Source organism: Miscanthus floridulus, chromosome 14, assembly GCF_019320115.1.
Source record: "Miscanthus floridulus cultivar M001 chromosome 14, ASM1932011v1, whole genome shotgun sequence".
NCBI classification, from domain to species: domain Eukaryota; kingdom Viridiplantae; phylum Streptophyta; class Magnoliopsida; order Poales; family Poaceae; genus Miscanthus; species Miscanthus floridulus.
This window is the reverse complement of record NC_089593.1, coordinates 95,850,797-95,878,490: the sequence shown is the minus strand read 5'-3', so window position 1 is coordinate 95,878,490 and position 27,694 is coordinate 95,850,797. Positions and strand designations below refer to the sequence as shown.

Genomic DNA, 27,694 nt, shown 5'->3' with positions numbered 1-27,694 from the left:
TGACTAGGGTAGAATATACAAAAAGCACATTTTATATTATAATCACCTTTTCCTTTTATCAATCATGTTCACAATCTTCTTTCATTAATTCTATTTTTGTTTCTTTTGAATTATTAATATCTTCAGATATTATATCTAACCCTTCCATAGCATTATCAAGATTGAGTAACTCTTCATCATCTAAAGAGTCTATAAAATCTTGGTAACTCTGAGCATTATTTTCTTCTTCTTCATAACTTTCTAATAAAAACTTATTATTAATCTCCCATTGCTCTTCTTCATTTGTAATGTATTCAATATTATTAGTCTGCACAATTTCTTTAACTTTATGAGTCTCTTTGTCTTTATTTTTTTAACTCATCTTCCTGTTTCTTTATCACAACAGGTGTTGTAAAAAATTTATTCTTTAGTTCTCTATCTTTCTTGATATTATCAAGTCTACATATTTCTCGTCTAAAGTAGAGTTCCCTTTCTCTTATAGCAGCCAATTTGCATATCATAGAGGTTTTATATTCATCATGAATTTTGCTTAATTTTTTCTCGTAATATTGAATCTGACTATCTAAATTGTCCATTATAAGTAAAGTATTTGACTAATCGTTATACTGACGACTTGTTTAAACTTGGTAATATATTTAAATCCCTTTAATTCAAAATTTAATAACTAGGCTCCGATACCAAAGCGTAAGGGGGGTACGTTCTGACGAGGACTCGGATGGATTCGAAATTCGAATTCTAAGATCACGAGTTACTATTCACAGCACTATTCAAATTCAGCATTCACTGTTTAAATTCGCGGCTACTATTCAAATTCGGGATATGAACAGTGCACGAGAGCAGCTCAACCACTTTACTATTCAAGGCACGAGGCCTCTGCAAGTATGGCGTGACGTCGCTTTCACGCGCAAATATTTTATGGATGCTGGATGAGTGAGCGGGTGATTAGCGAATATAAATATTGATATGTCGCTTTCCGGGAGTAGTTGCTTCCATCATCAATAAATCACGTTGTGTATGTGTACATACTCATTTATCAGTTTGAGTATGTTGACATACTAATATTAAGATACTCCAGATCTTTACTATGTGAAAAAAATTAAAAGAGCACATATTTTTAATATATTATATAATACTATGATAGTAACATATAAAATAAGTATAACCATATACTCTAAGTATATATACATACTTATCATACGTAGTACCATAAATGGTCTAGTATGATGATATACTCCATCTATATACACTTCGGCGGGCCATATACGCCCTAAATCTAGAGATATACACATGGGAGTAACTACTCCCTGGAAGTAGCAAATAATTTCTCTCTCTCTCTCTATATGTGTGTGTAAATAGCTGTCCCTTTTCTGCTGATAACAATTGAGTAGTGACTCACCTATTTTGTTTTGTTATTACTAGTGTTGCATGCTGTGAATAGACCTACTCTGTTCAAACAAAAACACATTTTGCCATCCTTATTAGCCAATGAGATGTGAGAGAGTGAACAGTAGTTTTAGGATGAACAGTGTTTTTCAGCTGCCATTCATGTCAGCTGCCATTCATGTCGCCGTTCGGCTGACATGAATGGCAGTTGAAAAAACATTGTTCTCCCTAAAAAACACTGTTCACTTTCTCACATATTTCTCCAGATTCCTCCAAATTCCTCCCAGCGAACAGGGCCTTGAGGTTGTAACTGTGCCCAGAGTGAGGATTCTTCTCCAATGGCCCTGTTCGGCTTACCCCATATTCGGTTTGTTCGACTTTTTTTTCAGCTGGAACAGTGTTTTTCTCTCACAACAATTCAGCGGGAACAGTGTTTTCAGCCAAGTTTCAGACCAACGAACGGGGCCAATCAGTCAATCACAAACGTAGGTTGACCTCTAGCTAGGTTTTGTTTTAAAAGCTTCGACTAATAGGTATGTTGGAAATCAAATATTTCTACTCTTGAATATCAATACATAATTTTTTTGTACATATTGATAACCTAAGATGAGTATTGCTAAATTTGTAACAAATGTTTTTTTCCACCATATAATAATTTGTTTACCTATAATGCAGGTCAAAGTATTCTCCTACGTTCCAAATTGTAAGTCATTTTAACTTTTTAAGATGTATAATTTAATTTTCATTATGTATCTAAAGATAACGTATATAACTGCATAGTAAAAGCTACGTACTCTAGTCTCTAGATCTCCTTCCTATAGTAAGTGTTCATCTCGCATCTTGAGTATCATTATATTAATTACATCATATATTTTTATAATAAACTTGTTATTTAGAGATAATTAATGTTGATAGTCAAACTTAAAAGTGCAGCTGTCTTCTCGAAATACGAGATGAGTTCTATTTTGATACCCAGGGAACATCTCAAAAAATCAAAGCGACCACAATTTAGAATGGAGAATGGAGGAGTAACGTGTCTATGTCCGAATGGACTTACATTTTAGTAGATTGGAGGAAGTTAAGTATGACTGTAGGAGGCACACTATTAGCAGGCTTAAGACATAGGAGGTAGATGTAGCTATAGAAAGACGGTTAAAATGTACTATAAATTTACGAGCTATGTTGTACTACTAGCTAACTAGAAAGCACTCCAATGCAACCTCTTATATCACTATAGGAGTATATATGGTCATTTTTTTTGGGCATAAAAGGTTATGATTATCTCATCCATGAACAATCTGTTCGTTTGACTGTGGCTTGTCGTAAACGATCGTAAATTTTTAGCCAGAATAGTATTTTTCTCTCACACAAACTGGCCAGCAGTATTTTTTCACGAACCAACGACGATATTAACCAGCCAACCGAACAGGTTGGAAAACATAATAATGCAGGTACGGTGTTGAAACTTTCGGCCGGACATGTTTGGCAAGCGCTCTTCCGGGCGGCGGAGCCAGTTTTTAGCACTCTGGCTCCGCATATACTCGTTTGATGTTGCTTCGTCCGCTCCGCTGCCGGAGGCACACCAAACTAACGGGCCCAAGTGAGCGTACATACGACGTAGATCCCTATATATGCGGCATAGAGACTGTAATAACTAGTGTTGCATGCGTACATATTTTCACGTACTCAAGCTGCAATGAACATATGTAGGGTATATATATATTTTTTTTCTAACATACGTATGATGTATTTATTTACTTAAATCAAGTGCATGATGTTACATGAAGGCCGGGGTTAATTTGAGCCACCAACATCTTGAGTCGCTGTAAATATAATTCGGCAGCTAAGGATTTTGACTACTAGAGTTTCATTATCGTCGGAGATGTAGCTAGGCGGGCGGTGTATCCGTGTTGCCGCCATCGCAATATATACCACCACCGGTCTCCGCCATCATCAGCTAGAACACAGGCTGAGGCTGAGGCTGCTGTTGGAAGCCTGCCTTCCCCGCACAAAAATCACCAGTTTTTTGCTGCAGTGGTGGTGTTAAAGGATGAACAAGAAGTCCTAGTCGTAGTACAGTTGTTGGGGAGGACGAATCTTACGGCGGGATCCGTGTTGAGAAGCAAAAGCAGAGAGCGAGAGCGAGCGTGTAAAACGAACCCTGGTTGGTTGGTGGTGCAAAAGCAAAAGATGAGCATGCAGGCAAGTACTTGTTTGTTTGTTTGACGACGAAGGGAAATAGCCAACAAACCATCTATACATGCATCGCGTATGGTCGTTGGGGCTATATATGGCCATCGGGCCGGCCCGGCTCGGCACGGCCCGGGCACGGGCCAGGCACGGCCCGCTGGTGTCGGGCCGGCACGGCACGCCGTGCCCCCCGTGCCGTGCCTTACCGGGCCTCGTGCCCCGTTGACAGCCCAAGCACGGCCCCTCGGGCTGAAATTCGGGCCGTGCCGCCCGCACAGCCCGGCCAAAACTTGTGGGCCGTGCCAGCCCACAACCCAAATTGTAGAAAACCACTCATCAGATTCTTAATCAACAGCACATTTATAATTTTGCCAAGTCATTCACAGAATCACAAAAACAACTTAACTATTTAACAACTTAACAGTAAGACTCAAACACAACAAAAGACAGAGATTTAAAGATAGAAATGAGCTGTGTGCAATGCTGCCTCATTAAAAACCTTTTTGGGTAAAACTCACCCTTGTGAGAAACCCCAAAAAGGGAAAAAGAGTGCAGCACAGCTCTTATAATGTTCAAATGTTCACAATACAAATACCAGATACAAGCATTATGTCTCAACTCTCAAGCCTCACATGTCTCAATCTCAACTCTCTCAAACTGAACTCTCAACTCTCAGCTCTCAGGTAGCAGCAGAAGCAGAAGCAACAGAAGCACTTGCAGATGTGCTAGCAGAAGGAGGCCCAGATCCATCTTCAGGAACATCAAGATACAGATTCTCAAAGGACTCTGCCAGCTCTTGGTTGTCAGTAGAATGTTGAAGTCTTCTATCACCCAGCTCCCAGTCCTTGATGCAAGCAAGCATCTCCACATGTTCAGGCAGAAGTCTTCGGCGCCGCTCCTCAATAATCCTTCCTGTTAAACTGAAACATGATTCTGAAGAGACAGTAGAAACAGGAACAGCCATAATATCTCTTGCCATTATAGAAAGAACAGGATAGGTTAGTTTGTGGTCACGCCACCAGAGAAGCAAATCAAAATCATCCTCATATGCAGTGACATTGTCACTATCCAGATAAGTTGTGAGCTCACAAGCAACAGAGGCAGCAGATTGAGTTGAAGTGGAGACAGAGGCAGGGGGGAGGATGACCAACAACAGCTGATGATCCAGGGCCGCCAAAGATCCTTCCCCATGCTTGTTTCCTCTTACCTGAGTTGACTGCAGGATGTACAGGCCTTTGAGACCTTGTAGAACCATACTTGCTGTCATACTTGGCAAATAACTTGTAAATTTCAGTTTTAACATCAGCATAATATTTATTGTAATCAACACCAATGTTCTCTTTAAGTATTACCAGCACATTAAACAAACCTCTCAACTTAGCTCTAGGATCAAGAATGAAAGCAATAGAATATAACAGAGGTATATTTTCCCAATACTTAAGATATTTAAGCTTCATAGGATAGACAACAGCCATTAGATTTTGATCTTTTTCACTTTCATGCAAATGATGAGCAATGTCAAGCATATGGTGCAGAATTAGTGGACTAGTTGGATAGTAAACACCAGATAGAACACATGTTGATTCATAAAATAATTCCAGGAACTCCAATATCTTAGCAGCAATGAGCCAATGTCTTGGAGTCAACAATGTGCAGCCAAAATTTGCATTAATGAATACAGAAAAAACCTCCTTGTAAGGTAGCAAGTGTTTAAGCATAAGGTATGTAGCATTCCATCTCACATCCATATCTAAACCAAACTTTCTAGGTCTAACACCCTGAGCATTGCAATAATTCTTAAACATGGCAATTCTGTGATTAGATGAATTTAAGAAGTTAATAGCAGTTCTAAAATCCTCTATGTAAGTTTTAAATCTCTTTAAACCAGATTTCACAATTAAATTAATGATATGGCAAGCACAACGCTGATGCATAAGATTATATTTACGCTTATTAGGATCTGATGAAGTAGGTGTTGGATCAGAACCTAAATAACATGCAAACATGGGTGTCAAAGTCTCCATTGCCTTAGCATTGGAGGAAGCATTGTCTAGAGTAACAGAATAAATCTTGTCAATCATACCAAATTCCTGAACCACACAAGCAATTTTCTGCCTACAAGAGTTATGCACAGAACCATCAGGATTGTAAGATAGCCTAGATTGAACCCTATCACGTTGATCAGTTTTCTGCCTACAAGAGTTCTGGTGCCTCTTCAAGTGACCAGTGCCAGCACTAGATCTAGCAGACAAAGTTGACTTACACATTTTACATTTAGCTTTAGTGCAAATCTGTACTCCATTCACAGTCTCAAATATCTCTTCAAAATCATCCCAGACAGGAGATTTACGCTTACCAACCTTACCATTACCAGCAGCAGCAACAGATGGAACAGAGCCGTTGGAGTTGGAGCCGACCGGGTTCGCAGACGCCGTCGCCCCTTCACCACCGTCGCCGTCTCCGAGATCGACACCGAACAACGCAGCAGCGTCATCACGGATGTCGTCGTCGTTCTCCGCCCTCAGGGGCCATGCCAGGCGGAAGCTCGCCATCGTCTTCAGCCATGGCCGCCTCTCCAGCACCGTACCTCAACGGTGCGGGTGGCCGCCTTGCTCCTCGCTCTATGCCGTAGCTAGAGCTTGAAGCATCGGCTACCGACCTGCGAAGGAGGAAGGAATAGATCAGTTAGAGATCTCATCAAAAAAAGAAGAAAGATAGGGATTAGGGTTAGCCGGTTAGGGTTAGGGTTAGGTGCTTACCTTCGCAACCGAAGCCCGGTGCCGGAGAAGAAGACGACGACGGCCCCGCGGCCAGAGAAGACGACACAAGGTCAGCAAGGACGGCGAGCGGCGGAGGAGGGACAAACGGGGTCAACAAACTCACATAATCACCGAGATCTAGAGGGGAGAAAGGTAGATAGAGAAGGGAGAGGTAGAGAGGGTGAGGAGCACGCCGGCAGCGGCGGTTCGAGGTCACCGGAGTCGGGGTCGACGACGGCACAGTGGATACGGTCATACGGCGAGGCGAGAGTGCGAGCGACGGCTGCGGCGCAGTGGACTGGAGAGTGGAGAGCAGGAGAGGAGAGGAGAGGAGTCAATCGAGTGATTTAGGTTTAGGGTTTGTGAGGGGCGCGGGTGCCGGCTGCCTGCCTGCCTCGCGCTTATATGGCAGGGGGAGGCCAGGAGGCCAAAGCGCCGTTGGCCTTGGCCGCTGGGCCGCTAGCAGGCCGCGCGGGAGCCGGGAGCTGCTGCCGGGCCGACCTCGGGCCGACGGCTTATTACCGTGCCGGGCCGGGCCAGCCCGCGGGCTTGCGCAACGGCCCAGGCACGGCCTATAGCTGCGTGCCGGGCCAGCCCGGGCCCAGAGACCCTCGTGCCGGGCCGGACTCGTGTCGGGTCAAATTAGCGGGCCGTGGGCCGGGCTACCGGGCCTCGGGCTGCATGGCCAAGTATAGTTGGGGCACGGGTGACTGGGTGAGTGAGCAGGATCAAGGGTGACCGTGGAAGAGTCAGCGAGGTAGCTATTAGCCTGTTCCTTTGGCCGGTCAAAAATTTCCAGCCAGAATAATATTTTTCTCTCACATCAAACTAGCCAGCAGTAATAATATGATCGTTTCAGCCCCAGTCAAACAGGCTTTGTAGCACTCGAGGTAGTAATTGCTTCTCCTGCTACTACCGGTAGGGGTAGCAATGGAGATGGATGGTGCTCTCGGAAAGGGTGCCGTCCGTCCCCTTCCTCTTTCTTTCTTCTTCTCTTCCACTCGTCAAGCAGCCTATTCGGCTGTGGCTGAGATGATCGTATACGATCGTGGATTATTATTGCTGGCTGGTTTGATGTGAAAGAAAAATATTGTTTTTGTTAAAAATTTAAGATCATTTACAACCAAGCTAACAGGCTTAAGGTGGGGGGAGTAGAAAAACACCACCTTTTCTTTTTTATTTGCCATCCAACACAAACACCATTGCATCGTCCCCGTCCGTGCGCGGTGCGTGGCTGGTGCCTGGTGCCTCTCTCAACAACTTGCATTGCAGCCGAGCCAGCTGCGTGCCTTTTCTCGGTGTCAGTGACGCTCGCTGCCTTCTTCACCTTCCCCCATTTTCGCACGACCCGTCCAGTCCTCTCTCTCCCCTCCCGCCTCGTCTTGGCCACTCACACGGTCACACACATCTCTCTCTCTCTCTCTCTGCTCTCTGCAGCAGTGCAGTGCAGTGCTCAGTGGCAGCGCTAGCTGCGGTGGTTCTTCTTGTCCTGTTCCGGCCCCGCCCGCCCGCCCGCTGCTGCTGCTGCTGGGGAGCCTGACTGGGATAGCGAAACGTGAGTGCCTCTTGTTGCCTTCCTTCTCCTCCTCTTGGAATTGGATTGGATCCTTCCCGTTTGGTGCCTTGCGGCGCCTACTCAGATTCTTCCATCTCCTCCTCCTGCTTCTGCTGCTGTGCGGGAATGCCCTCGCGTTCTTGATACACCTCCTGCTCGGGCTCTTGCCCCTCCAATCCAAACGGAGCTCCAGGCCTGGTAGGGAGCCCCGTGTTCCTCTCCGTGCTGGTCTCTGGATTCTGAGGGGGTAAATTCAACTGAAAATCTTTGCATCCCCCCCCCCCCCCCCCCCCCCCCCCCCCCCCCCCCCCAAATCATGGTTTTTGTTGCCCCCTTGGTTCATGGGTTTCTTGGAGCAGAGCAGTTGGGTCCCGTCTCCTCGGTTCTTGGTCTGACTGACCCACGCGCTTCCCTCGCCTTCATTGCTCTGCTGCATTTCCCCATGCGCCTTGTTTATGTTCCCCTTTCCTTTTTCAACACTCCCTCTTTCCTCCTCAATCCTCACTGCTTCAACTAAACCATTTTTTTTTACCCTCCAATTCATTTTTACAGTTTCACTTTCACCTCTCCTCCCGCATCTTGTTCTTCTTTTTCCTCCCACTTTTCTTTTTCCTTTTTTGTTTTTTAATGCTCCTGCATCTTGTTCTTGCCACAAACCTGGTACGGTGCTTGGTATGCTCACTCCACTTTTTTTTTTCCCCTTTTTTTGGTGCTCTTCATTGTAGCAGCTGGTGGTTCGGGTTCGGTTAGGTGCTCTCACCCTCACACACATCCCTCGTCAACGTTGCCAGCAGCACCACCAGCAAGATGATGAGCTTCAGGAGCACCCATGAGGGGGCCGGGTTCGGCCACGCCGCCGCCAGCGGAGCGCCGTTGCCGTGGTGGGCAGGGCCGACGGCGGCCCCGATGCTGTGCGGCGAGCCGTTGGGCCTGGGAAGGTCGGTCGCGTCCCTGTCGCCGGAGGACCACTGCCGGGATGGCCGCTTCCAGGTCCTCCCGGGACCGCTGGATCCTCCCGTGCCGTCGCTCAAGGCTCCTGCGGCGCAGCAGCCGGAGAGGGGGCTCCCTGAACTCCTCAACCTCTCCGTGGCTCATCAAGGTGAGGATATGCTTCTGTGCCTGTGTGTTTCTACAGTAAGATTGTAATTGTAAGTAAAATTAGGCAAGAACATGGCAGGGACTACCGGGCTAGTTTTTAATCTGCTGAAATAATTTGGCAGGGATGTGACGACACACAACATTCAGACTCCAGTGATCTAGATTTCGAACACGAATCTGGCAGTATTTGTTTGCTGTCCTTATTTCACAGTTAGGGACGGTTCGATATGCAGAAAATGTTTAGAATTAAGTTTTTGTTCACAAATCCATGATGCATATTAGGCACAATTATATTGTGTTAATCTTGAGCAAAGATTATCTGTAGTTGACATGACTGAAAGCAGGTTTTGTAGGAGTGTGGCAAAGTTTCTTATCCATACCTGTCATCTATTTATGGTACCTGGTACAAGGGTGGATGCTTCCTGTTTGTTTCTAAATTTGACTTGTCCTTGTGTCCAACGGTTGGTAGTTGCTAGAATGGGAAAAGAGTGATGTACTCTTCTTCTTCAATAATCATGATATGCTACACTTAGATTTTCCTCACAGACTAATGCGTTAGATTCAGAGAAGTAGCATACATGCTGTAAGTTCCTTGGTGCTTTCTTAATACACACCAATACTTGGTATGGTTGCTGACTTGCTGTAAGTTTGATATACATGCCATAAGTAGCATACATATGGTTTCTGTTATATGACAGGCACCTGATATGAAACCAAAATCTTTGATAGGTACCATACAAATATTGAAATTTTCTGATGGTAAGAATTTTTCTCTCATTCCGAGCTGGTGTGACCCTAGAAACAACTATAACATGCTGAATCATGTGTTTGCTATGCAATTAAACAAGGATTATCTGAAAAAAGACATTTCTAGTTGTTACACAAACTTGATCCTCTTTATACTTGCACACGTCGGGCTTATTTGGTTTGGTTCCTGTGCACACCATACCAAATATGGCATGCTGCTGTTGGTTGGATTATTTGTCTTTGCTTTAGCAAACTTCAAATGATTTTGAATCCTGGAGTTTATCTGATTTGCAATAAGGTTACACCATTATATTCCTTGCAGTTCAACACACAAAACAAGACCTTATTTAGCTATACTTTGCCCCCCACCCCCCACCCACCCACCCACACACACCACAGTCCACAGTCAATGTTATCAAGTCGTCTAACTAGCCGCGATTAGTCGGGCTGAGCGGTGCCATGGTTATCAGCTATGCACTATGATTAGTCACGATCAATCATGACTAATCCCGATTAGTTGGGATGATCGGTGCCATGGCTGATCAATTAGACAATTTGATAACATCGCACCACACACAGCCTCCAAAATGATATATGTGTCACTAACAATTTTAGCAAGTGTTGGTAAGGTTACTATGCAAACATTAATTTTCCATCCCATGTTTTGCCAATGGCAACGAATTGTCAGGGTCACAAGCCAAACAACTGCCTTTTGCTAGTGTGTTGGTGCTGTCCAAGTTTTGAAAACACTGACACCAAAAACTGCTGAGGTTCATGTTGGATAGGATACAAACAGGCCCTGGTATTGCTAATCGAACACCACAAATTACAGTGTCATCGATTCAGGAACTCATAGATGATGTTCTTTCATATGTACTGTCATTTAATTGTTGATGATACTAAATAGGTTTCTTTTCTTAGTTATCGGAATTATCAGTTTTACTTGAACAGTTCCTTGGCTATGGCAACTTGAATGTTGATGCATGCATACTTAACTTCCGTTTTAAAGTACAAGGACCATTCCTGAGTGCTTCTATGTTTTGTGGCATTTGGTTTCAGGTAAAGGGAAGAAAGGTTCTGAGCACTCTGCCACTGTTGCTTTGCAATCACCATTTGCAATATACAATGGTCGTTTTGAGTTGGGCCTTGGTCAATCAATGGTATGATTGTCCATTTACCTCTTTGTGATTAAAATTGTAGTGCATTTTCCCTGTCTTCAGAATTCAAAATGCATCTTCACTCTCAACTGCTGACTGATTTTCTGTGGTGTTAGATTTCTGCTGATAATTCTTATGCTGACCAACACTATGGCCTGCTTTCTCCTTATCCAATGGGGGCAACGGTATGTTCTGTTGGTTTTGGGTCAGACATATATGAAATGGGAACTGCTCCGGTACTCCTCTATTAGGAAATTACACGCATCTTAAAGCAGCTACCGAATTAATTAATTATTATTTCTCAATTCGGAGTATTATAACCTGGGTCGCACAAGGCCCAGCCCCAAAACGAGCCCAGCCCAAGTGGGTCCCGTATCCATCTCCCTCCAGATCAGCCTTTTCGTGATGAACGCCCGCAGTTGCAGGAATACAGGTAGGTGAGGACGGCCACGGCTGCACCGTGGACACTGCCGGGCGCTGGCGGAGGTGCTCCTGGTATCACCGGCCATCACTGCAGCCATCCATGGATGGCCCTCTTCACTGGTGCCGGGGGATGTGAAGGCAGCCATGCATTCAGATTTTGGTGCTACTTCTCTCTGGCCTCGCGCGGCGGCGTTCATGACGCAGCTATAGTGGACGTCCATCAGGAAGAGGCAGCAGACGCTGTGGACCTCCTCATGCGAAATGAACGGCACTGAACAAAGAGATTCAGAGGGGATGCATGTGCCTTGTGCCGCTGTGGATGTGCCGTCGACGAAGTCCGTTCTTGCCGCTGCGCACGCACATGCAAACGAAACGTCCGAACAAAGGGGACCGGCGATGTCGATGGGTATCGATTGGGTTTGGGCTGGGCGGAGGCTGGAACCATGCGGATCCATAATAAATTAAGTAAGAAAATAATTAATCAGTTAATTAGGTGGGCCGCTTTAAGATGCGTGCAATTTTAGAAAAGAGGAGTACCGGAGCATTTCCCATATGAAATTTGTTTGCCTGATTTTGTTGTTGTGGTAATATACCAATATATCACAAAACTAATATGGTAATACATATATGATATATGTAAAAAGGAGAACTCATTTCAGTGGTCAATTCCACATTTTCAGCGATTTATGTGATAGTTCTTTTCAGTTTTCCTTCTCTTTCTCAAACTGTTTTTAATGCTGTGTGTATTGTTTAATGAACACGGAATTCACCTGTACCTTAAATGTACTGTAAACTTACCTTTTAGTGCCTATCTATTTCATAAATAAAAAATAATAATAGGCTAATATAGTATTCTACCATGAAAAAAATAAAAGAAATACAATGTAACCCATAGAACAAATGTACTATAGTTGGATGAGCAGGTGTAATAATAGCTATAATCTGGTGATATTTTATTTATAAATACAGGGCTGAAGCCATATCTTTTCCATGGATTGCATTATGATTAATGAGGATGTAGAAACGGATATTATACCATAAAAAATAAAAGGAATACAATGTAACCCAGGGAATGAATTTCTGTCCTTAAATGAGCAGATATAATATAGCTATAATCTGGTGAGATTTCTTTATAAATGCTATGCTGAAGCAATATCTTTTCCATGGATTGCATCCTAATTAATGAGGATATAGAAGAAAGGAGATATCTTTGTTTGATTCTTCCCTTTTCAAGTAGGAAATCTGTAGAATATTTATGAGTAGATCTTATTGCTTATCTTCCAGCATTTATGTTTGTGGATGCAGCCTGGAGGTCGTATGCTTATACCACTGAATATGCCAACAGAAGCACCAATTTATGTGAATGCTAAGCAATATGACGCTATTATGCGTCGACGCCGTGCCCGTGCCAAAGCAGAGAGGGAAAATAGGCTGGTCAAAGCCAGAAAGGTATCTTGCACATCTCAAACTATTAATTGAACTCCTTAACTGTCACTTTTTACTGATGCTATATCACCATGCCATGCAACAAATCTTCTGTTGTCTTAGTAGCATTTATGCAGTCATCTGTCTCTATGAGTCATGCTCTCATATCTAAAACTATTAATTGAACTACTTAATTGTCACGCATGACTGAATGATGCTATATCACCATGCCATGCATCATATCTTCTGTCGTCTTGCATCTGATGGTGCATCCATATCTCCATGAATCACTCTCTCACATCTCAAACTATGAACTGAAATCCTTAATTGTCACCTTTGACTGAATGATGCTGTATCACCATGCCATGCATATCTTCTGTTGTCTTCTACCACTACATTCATGTTACTGCCTTCATGATGCAGCCATATCTCCATGAGTCACGCCATCAGCATGCACTGCATCGCCCACGAGGCTCTGGTGGACGTTTCCTGAACACAAAGAAAGAATCCAACGGGAAGGATGCTGGTGGAGGCAGCAAGGCAACGTTCAGCAACCCCCTCATGCGCCAGGTGGCGTCTCCAAGTTCAGAGATCCAGCAGTCAGACCTGGGCAACCCGAGCAGCGTCTCCAGCCTGTCGGGTTCGGAGGTGTCAAGCATGTACGATCGTGAAGACATGGATCACTACCACAGCTTGGATCACCTCCGCACGCCCTTCTTCACCCCGCTCCCGAGCATCATGGACAGCGATCATGGGGTCGTCGGTAACCCCTTCAAATGGGCAGCAGCCTCTGAAGTCTGCTGCGACCTCCTGAAAGCATGACTAGAGGGGTTGCCGGACAGCCAAATGCTAGGAGCTGGTGACTGCTGGCAGTTTCCAGCTCCAGGGTCAGGGATTGTCCCTCCCATCGTTTGGCTCCCGGTAGGCAAATCATTCTTGGCTGAAGGCACTGTTGAGCGTTCCACTCGTCCCGCCTAATTCTCCTAGAAACTCTGAAACCTAGTTTCTGGGATCCTGTGGTGGGTGGAACATCCTTTGCCTAAAAAAAAACCCTAGTTGGTTGTACTATCGACCAACCAACTTCTAAATGGTTTCACCTTAGCTCTGTTCGGACTCGTCTGAAGTTTCAGAGGTACTGGAACTGTGCTATGTGTGGAGTCTGTTAAGCGTCCAGACTACGGCTTTGTTGGTGATGAATTGTAGTGTGCTTGAAGCTTGTGTGGTCTTGATTCGTACTTTTGTGGTGTGCTGAAAACTTGAACTCAGTAATGTAATCGTAATGTAATGAAACTCGGGTTTGGTTTGTATTTTGTTGCTGTTGCATGTCTCTTTGCTCTCTTGCGCCATGGCTTTGGAGTTGTTTCTCAATGCCAGGAGGAATTCTGTTTGAAGCTTGGAAATAACAAATCTGCAAGAATGCTATTTATGACCGATCTTTGGAAATTAGTTCTTGAACTAAATGGATCGGGAACTCGGCTAAAAACTGAATTGTGTTTCCGTGCTTGATTTGCAACGACAGTCACATGATCAGAATTATCCATTTCTTTTGTTGCTGATACTCTTGTGTTCTTGGCATAACCAAGATTTCAGAATAGAAAAAGTGAGCAAATGTGCAAAATGCAAGACAAGTGCGAATCCAATCCTCCAACATTTGACGTGTACAAACAAATTCGGCTAGAACACGACTTATTGCGATCGATTACAAATTTACAATTAGGGACCCATTTGGAATATCTGTGGACTAATTTACAAATATTTGGACCGCGGTGAATAGTGGCCACCAAAACCAGGGGCCATTTTACAAAATTCAGACCGCCGTTAGATCCACCTGCTGGCCTCACCTTCGTCCGCCGTCGGCTCCGGCCGCGGCGGCGCTTCGCCGTCTCCGTCTTCACCCACTTCCGTTCAACAGTCGACCCCGGTTAGGGCTTTGCGCTCCAACTCCCCGCCAATGGTCGGGTCAGGGCGTTCTGCTACCACCTTGGTGGTGGCGGCGGCGGGAGGTGACAAGTTGTCCGGATGGGCCGCGAGCTGGTCAGGGTGCGTAGAGAGCATGACGGGCCGCCGGCGGTGCGGAGAGCGTACGGGCGCTCATCACCAGCCTGGCGCCTGATCAGCGCGCTATTGTGCTCTTGGGATTTGATAGGTGGATAAGGAGGAGTGGCGGATGCGGCAAGGGGTCGAGCCGGAGTACCGAGCGTGAGGGGTCTCCGGTATCCATGGTAGTGAGCAGTTCACTTGTGATCATCTATTTCGCAATGCGAGGCGTTTTCGTTCCACATTGTTGTATGAAATAGTGTCTTTGGGGTTGTTTCTTGCAGACTATCTGTCATGGAATTCTTGGATGATCATGGATGTGATTACAGACAAATGGTGATCTTGCCTCAGATCAATGGAGCAACTTTGCAAGGTTAGCAGGAACTGAGATCTTACTGTATCTGCACTTTTTGGCATCATTTTGGGCATTTGCATGATATTGGTTTCTCTGTAACCCGTGACAACTGAAAAAGGATGTATGGTATTAAGTCTCCACTCTGTATATTCACTGTCAGTTGATCTGGAGCTGCCCTATGATGGAACCAGAGTGGTTTTTGCGGTAGTCAATGAAGATCAGTGACATGTTAAAGGGTCTTGTTTTCATGTACAGCTAGACTTCAGTGAAACGCAACTTGTAAGTGCCAACTTGATTGAAGTCAAGGAAACGTCTCAGAAGAACGCCAGGAAGGAACAATTATGCAAAGAAAACACGTATTGCCAAGCGGTTCGTAAGAAAACAAACCGGCAATTTAGGAACCATACCGTACCTTGGTGTTTAAGGCCTCTTGACGACTTGTTTTTATGTGGGAAATTTTAGTTCCGCTTGTAATCATAGATCCAATTTCTCAAGCAGTTTGTTACGATTGCAATGGCCTGAATGTGTTGTTTGTTACGATTACGAATGAGTCACTGGTGATAGTGATGGACAGTAGATGCTGTAAAAATAGCCCGCTTGAGGAACATGGTGGTCACCGAGTAGCATGGTCACTTGATCCTCAACTAAGGATGCCACAAACAAGCGAAGTTGTCATTTGTCAGTGTTGTTTGGCAGGAATAAGAGTAGAATGGTTGGGTGCAGGTAGCATTGCTCATTGAGATGAACATTGGGGAGGATTCATGGGTGTGGCACCATACAACAGTGAAAATATTTGTTGCAGTTAATTAACAACTAGGGTTTTTCCATGCCAATGAAGGATTGGCGTAAATAAATGACAAATCACTTAAATTGAGGTGCATCCTGCAGTTTCGTTTGTAGGAGTTGCAAGTGAAACAAAGGAGGGCGATCATAAGAGGTCTGGCGAACCTGAAGTTACCAGAAGTTTGTCCCTGATGGAATGAGGACAAGTTCCTTGTTGAAGAAGGAAGGGTATTTACTTGTCAGCACTACTAGCAAAAGTTTGGTATATTAAGCATTGGAGAATGATTGCCTGCATGGAGAGATGGGAGGTCTTCCATCATCCGTAGAATCCCACTTGTTATTTTTTTCTTCGAGTGTTAGGAAATAAACAAAACTGAGCATTGGACATTTTGAAAGGTTTATGTGGTTTAATAAGGTATGCCTTAGATTTTGTTATCTATGGTTTTAGGATACTATATTTTCCCAGAATGAAGTTATCAACTTTCTTTGGAAGGTTCTCCAACAGGAAAAGGGTTAGCTTTAGGTGCATATAAAACTGTGAAATAGTTGACATTCATGCTATTTTAATTTTCAAATATAGACTTCAGGTTGTATGATGAAGTGAGAATAGATAATTTCTTACGTTAATGATTACACAATCCAGCTAGAATGTGATGGTATGACATATTCACACAGCAAACCTATCTGGAGTTTCTGGACCTAAGTATGGTGCCTCTAAATATTACTCCCTCCGTTCCAAATTATAAGTCACTTTGACTTTTTTGGTTCATCCATTTTTATGTATCTATATATCTATATATCTAGATGCATAGCAAAATGGATATACCAAAAAAGTCAGAGCGACTTATAATTTAGAACGGAGGGAGTAAATTACAAATTTACATGAAACAGAATGGTAATTGAGTTCCATTGTAATATACCTAACATACAAACGTAGCACCAATGGACCTAGTAGTAGGAATTGATGTTTTCCCATTAGCCGATAGCTATAGCTTAAATGATGACACAATGGCTATTAAACAGAGCACATACATTGTAATATCCACACTTACATATGACAATCCAATAAGTTTATAAAAGAATATTAGACAAGTCAAAGTCAACTCAAAACATTATACTTCAGCATGTTCCATTTTGTTGGCTCAGTAAAATCGGTAATGACTATTTTGTTTTTTTTTAAATTAAACCAACTTCTGTGCAAAATACTGAATTCATTGTATACTATCAGTTAAGTTTCAGTACATTGTTGGATGGCTCCGGCGGCACCCCTCAGGTCCTGAGTTCGATTCCTCACGGGGACGAACTTCAGGCTTGAGGGTAAAAAAAATCCCCTCGTCTGTCCCACACCAAAGTACAGGTCTGTGGCCGTCCCGTCTCACGGGGATGCAGGTGCCGCTGTATATGGGTGGGGCCGGGGTTTGGGGATTTTCTTGAGCTGCGTGAGAAGTTCATCTTCTTAATGAAACACCGTGGGGACGTCTCTTCCCCGTGGCTCGAGTTTTTTTGGATACAATAAATGGGTATTTGTCACTTTGGTGTGATTTGACCAGCATGATTTTTGAGTCATCGCCTAGGCATTGAGGCGTACCCGAGGTGCCACAGGACGGCACAAGGTTTTAGTTACGCCATATCGCCTAGGTGTCGCCACCTAGGTGTCTAGGCGTACCCCAGCGCTACATGACACCACAACGCCGCAAAAACATGATTTTGTTAATAACTTTCCATCTATTAATGCATATCTTGTATTCTAGGCTCTAGCATTTAATCAGCCATGCAGAAGTTTCTCTTGCCACAGAAATACATGATACAGCTTCATTCTAGCCATAACATTTATATCCTGATGATATGATGGTGTTCTACCCGTGGCATTTATATACTGATGATATGATGTCCTTCCACATTAAGGAGCGAATCTGTGTTATATCTTGGATATCATTTTTTAGAAGGCGAACGTTACCGCTCCTATGCACCTGCTGGCTATTTATATCTGCCGCGCTAGTGTCCTCTCTCAGTTGCCTCATAATCTCCTTGTTGCTCCTTCACCAGGAAAGGTATTTGTTTTCTTAACCTCCTTTCCTGTATCTTTGATATCTTCTGTTTCTGATGTGTGCGGCTATTGTTCCGCTATTTTGCATAGCCAGGCTTTGTTCTTGGTTTCTACTTTCTAGACTCTATCTGATTCTTTTGTGCTAGGACAACCCCCATACTTCAACTTAATATGTTGTGTTCCTTCCGAGTTTTTAATTCAATCTCTTTGTTCTAATACTATATGATGCCTCCTGATGATTATGCATCAACTCTGATCTACCTCAGCGAGGTAGCGACGAGCTTCACGGGTCCGATTTGAACCTGTTACTTCATCGATGTCTCAAGGTGAGGATGCTCTAATATCTAACTTTAGTACATATTTATACTTTTTGCACAGGCCATGGTGAAAATGGAAAGAATGATTTATGCATGATCCAATAGTAGATATGGAAAAATCCGCATGGGATGTACTTTCTAAGTGATGATTAGTATATGATATGTCGCGTATTCATCTCTTTGGAATTCTATGGGATATAGTCAAGATGCATAGCGAGCAATCTACTCTGCATATCCAATGGCCATTGGTTTCTCTGTGGCTGCTTCAAATATGACCTATATCTGAATTACTAGTAGGAATTGAATTACTTAACTGTTTCTTGAGAATTCCCTGCAGTAATAGGGCATGATCTGACTTAGATCTTATTCATTGATGTCTGACTTCACTTCTTTCTTATTAAGGATCCTTGATGAATTTTACAGATATTGACATGTAGTAGTAGCTGATTTGTGGCATTTGTATCCAGGGAACACAACAAAGGCATCTGAGTGCTCTACTCCTGCAGTTCTGAATATGTCTGATGATAATGGTCCGTCTGAGATGGGTGTTGGTCAGCCAATGGTAAGTTATTCTTTCAATTTTCTTTTCTTGAAAAGGGTGAAATTAACCACATTTGACCTTTTCTTGTGATATAATATGTAATGGTTAGTAGGTTAGGTTCATTGATGGTTTGACTGTTTCTTTAAATTGCCTTTTCTTTTAGCAGTGGCATGACCTGCCAATAACATAAGAAAATAATGAATGACCTCCAGTAATATCCTGCCATGAGTGATCTACAAAGTAAATATCATGAGAGAATAGTAGGAATATGTCATGTACGGGCGCACCTATAGGCGCCGTCGTGACGCCAGGAGGGCTGCGGAGCGCGCGGCCAAGGCAGGTGCCACCGTCAGTGGCTAAGTTTAGAAAGATAGGACCTAGTTTCCTTTTGCATGCCTTAATTATAGGAGAGTTTGGTTGGGCCATTGGCCATATATGCTGTGTAACAGACTTGGAGAGAAGGAAGGAAGATCAATTATCCTAAAGTTGCTCCTCTCTTCCAAACTCTCTCAAGCCACCGGTGAGATCCTCTCACGGTGAAGGCCTGGAGCGCGACTACGAGTTACGTAGCCGCGGTCCGGCGACGTTGGGCGTTGAGGCGCTTGACAACCTGGTATCGGCGTCGCGTAGATCCTCTCCCACCCGCTCCAGCCCTCCACCACCCCCTTCCACGTCCACTCCTTCCACCGGCCACTCCACCACCATGGCTGAACCCACCATCAAGGACCTCATGGAGATGATGAAGTCGTTCCAGACTGAGTTGTCTTCCGTGAAGGCCGACATGGCCACCATGAAGGACAAGTCATCATCGTCGTCGGACAACGGCGGCGGCGGGCGCGAGGAGCCTCCTCGTGATCTGGATCGGCCCCCACGATTCCAGAAGCTCGACTTCCCCCGCTTCGATGGCAAGACCGATCCGATGCTCTTCATCAACAAATGCGAATCCTATTTTCGCCAACAGCGCACCATGCCGGAGGAGCGCGTGTGGATGGCCTCCTACAATCTGGAGGACGTCGCGCAGCTGTGGTACATCCAGTTGCAGGAAGACGAGGGTACGCCGCCATGGGGACGATTCAAGGACCTCCTCAACCTTCGTTTCGGTCCACCTCTCCGCTCGACGCCCCTGTTCGAGTTGTCGGAGTGTCGCCGCACCAGGACAGTGGAGGAATACTCCAACAGGTTCCAGGCTCTGCTGCCGCGCGCGGGTCGGCTCGAGGAGGGCCAGCGCGTCCAACTCTACACCGGCGGCCTTCTTCCCCCGTTGAGCCATGCCGTCCGCATCCACAATCCGGAGACGCTCGCCGGGGCCATGAGTCTCGCCCGTCAGGTCGAGCAGATGGAGTTATCGCGGCTACCCCCACTGGCCACCCGGGGAGCCCCTCGTGCCCTGCTGCCAGCGCCGGCGCCTACGCAGCCGCTGCTCGCCCTTCCTGCACCACCAGCGGGCGCGGCCCAGCCGCGACAGGATGGCCCGCCTTTGAAGCGGCTGTCCCCGGAGGAACAGGCGGAACGGCGCCGTCTCGGCCTCTGTTTCAACTGCAATGAGCCGTACTCCCGCGGCCACAATCGTGTCTGCCGCCGCATCTTCTACCTCAACGGCGTCGAGATCGCGGCCGCCGACGAGGGACCAGCGGGGGACGATCAGCAGGACGGCGCCCCTGTCTTCTCACTCAGGGCAGTGGCCGGTATGCCCATCTGTGATTCCATGCAGGTGCGGGTCTCCCTGGGCGCCACCACCCTCGTCGCGCTCCTGGACACCGGCTCCACACATAATTTCATCGCCGAGGACGCCGCCCGCCGCACCGGCCTGCCGATCCAGCCGCGCCCGCGCCTCACGGCCACCGTGGCCAACGGCGAGCGCGTCACTTGCCCGGGCGTCATCCGCCGCGCCCCGGTCATCATCGAGGGTGAGACGTTCTTCATCGACCTCTTCGTCATGCCGCTCGCGGGGTATGACCTCGTCTTGGGGACTCAATGGATGGTCACCCTTGGCCGGGTGGTGTGGGACTTCGTCGCCCGCACCGTCTCCTTCCTGCACCAAGGCCGACAGGTCTCCTGGTCGGACGTCGCCGACTGTCGGCCACCCCTACTCGCCGCCACCACGACACCGAACGCCCTCCTTGAGGAGCTGCTGCACTCCTTCGAGGGGGTGTTTGCCGAGCCGGCGGGGCTGCCACCGCAGCGAGCACGGGATCACGCCATCGTCCTCAAGCCCGGCTCTACACCTGTGGCGGTTCGGCCCTACCGCTACCCGGCGGCACACAAGGACGAGCTGGAACGGCAATGCGCCGCCATGCTGGACCAAGGCATCGTACGCCGCAGCGATTCGGCGTTCTCATCGCCGGTATTGCTGGTCAAGAAGCAGGACGGGGCTTGGCGGTTTTGCGTGGACTACCGCGCTCTTAATGCCCTCACCGTCAAGGATGCTTTCCCCATCCCCGTCGTCGACGAACTCCTTGATGAGCTGCATGGTGCGCAGTTCTTCACCAAGCTGGACCTCTGCTCCGGCTATCACCAAGTCCGGATGCGGCCGGCTGATGTACACAAGACGGCGTTCCGAACCCACGACGGCTTCTATGAGTTCCTGGTGATGCCGTTCGGGTTATGCAACGCTCCGGCAACATTCCAGGCGCTCATGAACGACGTGCTCCGTCCATTTCTTCGTCGGTTCGTCCTTGTCTTTTTTGATGATATATTGATTTACAGCAAGACTTGGGCAGATCACTTGAGGCACATCCGCGCCGTCCTCGCCGAACTTCACCGCCATGTCCTCTTCGTCAAGCGATCCAAGTGCATCTTTGGGTCACCTTCCGTGGCATACCTGGGCCACATCATCTCCGCCCACGGTGTGGCCATGGACCCGGCCAAGGTGCAGGCCATTCACGACTGGCCGGCACCTCGCTCGGCGCGCGCGGTGCGTGGCTTCTTGGGCCTCGCCGGATACTACCGCAAGTTCGTCCACGACTACGGCAAGATTGCGGCGCCCCTCACTTCGTTGCTGAAGAAGGAGGGCTTTTCCTGGAACGACGCGGCCCAGGCAGCCTTCCAGGCACTCAAGGCAGCCGTGACGTCGGCCCCGGTGTTGGCGCTGCCCGACTTCACCAAGGGCTTCATCGTTGAGTGTGACGCGTCCACGCATGGCTTCGGGGCGGTCTTGCTGCAGGAGCACCATCCGATCGCTTATTTCAGCAGGCCGGTCGCCCCCCGCCACCGCGCTCTGGCAGCGTATGAGAGGGGGCTCATTGGGCTGGTGCACGCCGTGCGCCACTGGAGGCCGTACCTGTGGGGGGGCGCGTTCCTCGTCCGCACCGACCACTACAGCCTCAAATTCCTCCTCGACCAGCGCCTCTCGACGATCCCGCAGCACCATTGGGTGGGCAAGCTCCTCGGCTTCGACTTCTCGGTGGAATACAAGCCGGGTGCCACGAACACCGTCGCCGACGCGCTGTCCCGGCGCGACACCAGCGAGGAGGGCTCGGTCTTGGCGCTGTCCGCGCCTCGCTTCGACTTTGTCGACCGTCTTCGTCATGCTCAACGACAAGAACCAGCCCTGGTCGCCCTCAGGGATGAACTAGCAGCCGGCACTAGGGGAGCGCCGTGGTCGCTGCTGGACGGCATGGTGGCGTATGCTGACCGGCTCTACATCCTGCCGGACTCCCCCCTGCTGCTCGAAGTGGTGGCTGCTACGCACGACGACGGACATGAAGGGGTGCAGCGGACTCTACATCGCCTCCGCCGGGACTTCTACTTCCCCGCCATGCGCCGCGTGGTCCAGGACTTCGTCCGCGCCTGCGCAACGTGCCAGCGCAACAAGTCTGAACACCTGCACCCGGCGGGCCTGCTGCTGCCCCTGCCCGTTCCCCAGGCCGTGTGGTCCGACGTCAGCTTGGACTTCATCGAGGCGCTGCCTCGCGTTGGGGGCAAATCGGTGATCCTCACAGTGGTCGACCGGTTTAGCAAATACTGCCATTTTATCCCGCTGGCTCACCCCTACAGTGCAGAGTCCGTGGCCCAGGCGTTCTTCAGCGAGATCGTTCGCCTCCACGGGATCCCTCAGTCCATGGTGTCGGACCGGGACTCCGTGTTCACCTCGACGTTCTGGCGGGAGCTGATGCGACTCACCGGGCCCAAGCTGCACATGACGTCCGCCTTCCACCCGCAGTCCGATGGCCAAACGGAGGCGGCCAACAAAGTCATCGTCATGTACCTCCGGTGTTTCACTGGGGATCGGCCACGGCAGTGGCTGCGATGGCTGCCATGGGCGGAGTACGTCTACAACACGGCGTATCAATCGTCGCTCAAGGACACTCCATTCAAGGTGGTCTACGGTAGGGACCCCCCCTCCATCCGCTCTTATGAGCCTGGAGAGACCCGGGTGGCGGCGGTGGCCAAGACAATGGCTGCACGCGAGGAGCTCCTAGCGGATGTCCGCTATCGCCTGGAACAAGCCCAGGCTGTCCAGAAGAAGTTCTACGACCGCCTGCATCGACCGGTCTCCTATGCCGTGGGTGACTGGGTGCTGCTACGCCTTCGCCAACGGGCAGCTTCCTCTCTTCCCCAGGCGCCCAAGGGCAAGCTGAAGCCGCGCTTCGTCGGGCCTTACCAAGTCACCGAGTGCATCAACCAGGTGGCTGTTCGTCTAGCGCTGCCCCCGCGTGCCAAGCTGCACGATGTCTTCCACGTCGGCCTTCTCAAGAAGTTCGTCGGCGCACCACCGGCTACGCCACCTCCCCTCCCACCCATTCATCATGGGGCGGTGACTCCAGAACCGGAGCAGGCTGTTCGGTACCGGCTAGCAAAGGGTGTTCGGCAGGTGCTCATCCGCTGGAAAGGGCAGTCCACTGCTGGTGCTACTTGGGAGGATGTTGCAGACTTCCGCGACAAATTTCCCCAGTTTCAGCTCGAGGACGAGCTGACCGTCGAGGGGGGGAGAGATGTCATGTACGGGCGCACCTATAGGCGCCGTCGTGACGCCAGGAGGGCTGCGGAGCGCGCGGCCAAGGCAGGTGCCAACGTCAGTGGCTAAGTTTAGAAAGATAGGACCTAGTTTCCTTTTGCATGCCTTAATTATAGGAGAGTTTGGTTGGGCCATTGGCCATATATGCCGTGTAACAGACTTGGAGGGAAGGAAGGAAGATCAATTATCCTAAAGTTGCTCCTCTCTTCCAAACTCTCTCAAGCCACCGGTGAGATGCTCTCACGGTGAAGGCCTGGAGCGCGACTACGAGTTACGTAGCCGCGGTCCGGCGACGTTGGGCGTTGAGGCGCTTGACAGAATATTAGTTGGAGAGCTATCTGACAAAGCAGTTTGTGGCTTGCTAATAAATCCTTCAATATTTGTTTATTTTCTCTTTCATGAAATGTAGGTTATTGGCCGGAAGCTGCTTCCACCAATCGTAGCAGGTGATGAACCAATTTTTGTGTGTGAAAAGCAGTATGCTGCTATCCTTCGTCTGCGTGAACGTCGGCTTCGTATCAAAGAAGCAAGGGAGCGAAGGTTGCTCCAAGTCAAGGTGTGTTCCACTTAAATTTTGGACAGGGCTCTATTTTGGCCATAGTGGGATTCTATGTTTGTTCCCGTCATGTTAATTCAGCATTTCTTATGCTTTCTTTCTGTTGTCTCTGCATCTATAATGTGCTGATGCAGAAGCTCCGCCCAAGAGGTCCTAATGGGCGCTTTGTCACGATCAAGGACGATCAGGAAGGGCCCAATGGAGGCAGCATGGTGGAATGGAACCCTGCCCTAACCAATCGATACCAGCAAGTGACCACTGTTGGCAGCGAGGCGCAAAGCAGCACCCCATTAGGCTTCTATTGGTATGTTTTCACAACCAATGAAGGTGGGGAAAGCAGCACCCCTGCTGGAATAGGCTTCTATTATCCCTTCATCACAACCAATGGCGGGGAAAATGCTGGTGACGTCGCCTCTGGCAGTGAGGTGCCAAGCAGCAATGCCCCAAGCGGCTTCTTTTGGCCCCTCATCATGGCCAGTGGATACGAGGAAAACATCGGCAACCCTGCAGGATACTTCTGTTGGCCCGTTGTTGCGACCAATGAATACGGGGAAGACATTGGTGAGTCTGCCTATGGGAGCGAGGCACCAATAAGCAACCCTGCAGGAGACTTCTGTTGGCCTGTTATCGCAACCAACGACGACGAGGAAAACGTCGGCGAGGTCGCCTACAACAGCATCCTGAACCTCAAATCACCTGATCCCACCGATCTCCTCAGGATCATGATGGGCAACAGGTACAGCATAGATGAAGTCTCAGAGCAGTTCCAGAATGTGTCCCGCCTCCAGGCCCCTGGCTTCACCACCCTCCTAACTGTCATGAACAATGCAGGGTATGATCCGGCTGCGGATTATGGCCCCTATGATGTGCACAAAGTAATGACAAAGTTAGAAGGGTGGTAGACCAGCGGCAGGTCACACTGAGGCCTGCCTCTGCTACCGTTCTACAGGCTGTTGATTTACTTAGTTCCCTGGTTGTTGGCTATCTGTTCTCTTTTGGTTGTGTTAAGACTCAGTATGTGTGATGGTCCAGCTGAGAAGGTTACTGAATCTGTTTGGTTAATAAGGTTATGTACTGAGCATAGCTATCACCCAGGTTTGAGTCCTCATGAACTCAAATTTGGATGTCTGTTTCTTCTTTTTACAGTGCTACCTAGTTTCTTCCAGATTGGTTAAGTTTTTGTAAGGTCATGTGCCGTACTGGTACTGGAGCATGCTTAAACCTGAATGGTTTAATGGACGTGGTTTATGAATGATGTTAAATCTTGGATTTTATTAATTTGGTATGCATGCGGATTCACAGTTCTATGCGCAACAAATTGAATCCCGATAAATTGCTTGATTCTGAAGTTTTTGTTTTAATCAATGCAGAACAAGCAAAGTCAGCCTATTCGCTTGCTCGTAAACGATCGTAAATTTCCAGCCGGGAACAGTGTTTTTCTCTCACACCAAACCAGCCAGCAGTAAATAATCCACGATACGATACGGCCTCCCGAACAGGCCCTCGTGTTAGAAATGATGTCTTTAGGGAATTGATGTGCAAACCTTTGCTAGACAGCTAGCGTGTGCTCAAGGGACCTGCACCTATTTTTTTCTTTGTAATCAGCTACTGAGATGAAGGGCGGGCCTGGTGTAAGTGGTAGAGTCTTATCTCCTGTGACCGGAAGGTCCCGGGTTCGAGTCGCGGTCTCCTCGCATTGCACAGGCGAGAGTAAGGCTTGCCACTAACACCCTTTCCGGGAGCTTTCTGCACTGGGTACGCCCCTAATCAGATACTGAGATGCTAGTGAGAACTAGCACCAGTTTGAATGGATTCTGAAATTCGAAGTTCTGACTGGGTAGCATTGTAGTATTTCCTACCGGCTGCTGGCCAAGCCCGACGTCAGTGCATATTGTTGTGTCCCGGCGAACTATCTGATCAGTGGAGACTAGAGGTATAATCGAATCGGATACGGCAAACTGTGCGATCAGAGGAGGACTAGGTATAATCGAAATGGATATGGACAGATATTACTGACCTTGTACTGTTTTCATATTTTCTCTCGGATTTAGGGTCGACACTGGTATCTATCAATATCTATATACAAATGTGGAATTACGGATAGTCTCAGTTACAAATACGAATAAATGTGTACCGAATCAAGGATGAGTCGAAAATCAACTAGACGCGAATATTTTTTTTGGATACGAAGTAAAAGCAACATTCATATATATTACATGTACAGCAATCATTCAAGCACGTCAATTTCAAATTCAAAGGAAAAATTCTATAACCCTCTGACGTTCCTCTGACCTTTTTTTTTGTTTGAAACGGACGTTCCTCTGACCTACAAAACCTGGTATTATACCTCTCTTACTTATCTATAAAGAACTGTTTGATCTACCCTTTAGGTGGTTTTAGTGGGTAGCTTTGCCTACGTAGGCCCATATGTCAGGTGGTCTCTTATATCAAAATAATTCATAACTTTTTATATATAAAATCAAATGAAGACAAACTTTGTATCAAAATTCGACGCGTCTACAAGTTTGTAGTTGAAAACTATTTTATTTGGGATCATTTAGAAGAAGCCCAAATATTTGTTTTATCAGTTAGATTTTGAGTTCTTTTTTTTAAATTTTTCAAATGACTTCAAATGTTGACATTGGCATACTGTCTATACCAACGTTGTAGCACATAATGTGATCCATAAATCTGTAGTTCACAAAATTTTTGTTTGAGATAGTTTATAGGCTTAAATATTCATTTTAAGTTATTGGATTTTGAAATTCACTTTTTTGAATTTTTCACATGACTTCAAATGTTGACATTGTCTATACCAAAATTATAGCCCTTAAATGTGATCTATAAATTTGTAGTTGTCAAATTTTTTATTTGAGATAGTTTAGATGCACAAATATTCATTTATAAGTTATTAGAATTTTAAATTCAAATGACTTCAGATGTTGACATTGTCTATATCAAACTTGTAGCCCTTAATGAGATCTATAAATGTATAGTTGATAAACTTTTTGAGGCTCAAATATTTATTTTAAATTATTATATTTTGATTTTTGATTTTTTTAACAACTTAGGACGGAGAAATGATCTAGACCAAAGCTGTACCCGTTGAAAATTTTTCATGTCAGATTATTTAGAAGTCATGTAATCTTTTCTTAAATATTGGGGCTTCTAAATGATCTCAAATAGAACAACTATCAACTACAAAATTATAGATAATCAAGCTTTATAGTTTTGATATAAAGTTTTTCTTCATTTGATTTCATATGGAAAAGTTATGAATTATTGATATAAGAGACGCCTTACATGTAGGCCCAGCGAGGCAAAACCACCTACTAAAACCGCTTAATGGGTAGATCAAATGATT

At 46.7% G+C, this 27,694-nt stretch overlaps 2 protein-coding genes across 14 annotated transcripts; both read left to right on the top strand.

The window, feature by feature from the left end:
• Positions 1–7,631: 7,631 nt before the first annotated feature.
• On the top strand, positions 7,632–14,044 carry LOC136504427 (nuclear transcription factor Y subunit A-10-like). 4 transcript variants are annotated; one of them, XM_066499354.1, is made up of 6 exons: positions 7,632–7,887; positions 8,613–8,986; positions 10,792–10,892; positions 11,006–11,074; positions 12,618–12,761; positions 13,161–14,044. In XM_066499354.1, the coding sequence occupies exons 2-6, from the start codon at positions 8,695–8,697 to the stop codon at positions 13,557–13,559; spliced, it is 1,005 nt and encodes a 334-aa protein (XP_066355451.1). In that variant the 5' UTR covers positions 7,632–7,887; positions 8,613–8,694; the 3' UTR covers positions 13,560–14,044. The 4 variants fall into 4 exon arrangements, with proteins under 4 accessions (XP_066355451.1, XP_066355450.1, XP_066355453.1 ...); XM_066499353.1 differs by having other exon boundaries at positions 7,633–7,887; positions 8,616–8,986; XM_066499356.1 differs by lacking the exon at positions 7,632–7,887 and adding an exon at positions 7,960–8,085 and having other exon boundaries at positions 8,616–8,986.
• Positions 14,045–14,492: 448 nt separating this feature from the next.
• LOC136505057 (uncharacterized) lies at positions 14,493–25,598 on the top strand. 10 transcript variants are annotated; one of them, XM_066500146.1, is made up of 7 exons: positions 14,493–14,959; positions 15,059–15,147; positions 17,856–17,963; positions 18,226–18,285; positions 18,744–18,838; positions 24,184–24,330; positions 24,465–25,598. In XM_066500146.1, the coding sequence occupies exons 4-7, from the start codon at positions 18,276–18,278 to the stop codon at positions 25,230–25,232; spliced, it is 1,020 nt and encodes a 339-aa protein (XP_066356243.1). In that variant the 5' UTR covers positions 14,493–14,959; positions 15,059–15,147; positions 17,856–17,963; positions 18,226–18,275; the 3' UTR covers positions 25,233–25,598. The 10 variants fall into 10 exon arrangements, with proteins under 10 accessions (XP_066356243.1, XP_066356244.1, XP_066356242.1 ...); XM_066500147.1 differs by lacking the exon at positions 17,856–17,963; XM_066500145.1 differs by having other exon boundaries at positions 17,818–18,285.
• The last annotated feature ends 2,096 nt before the right edge of the window (positions 25,599–27,694 follow it).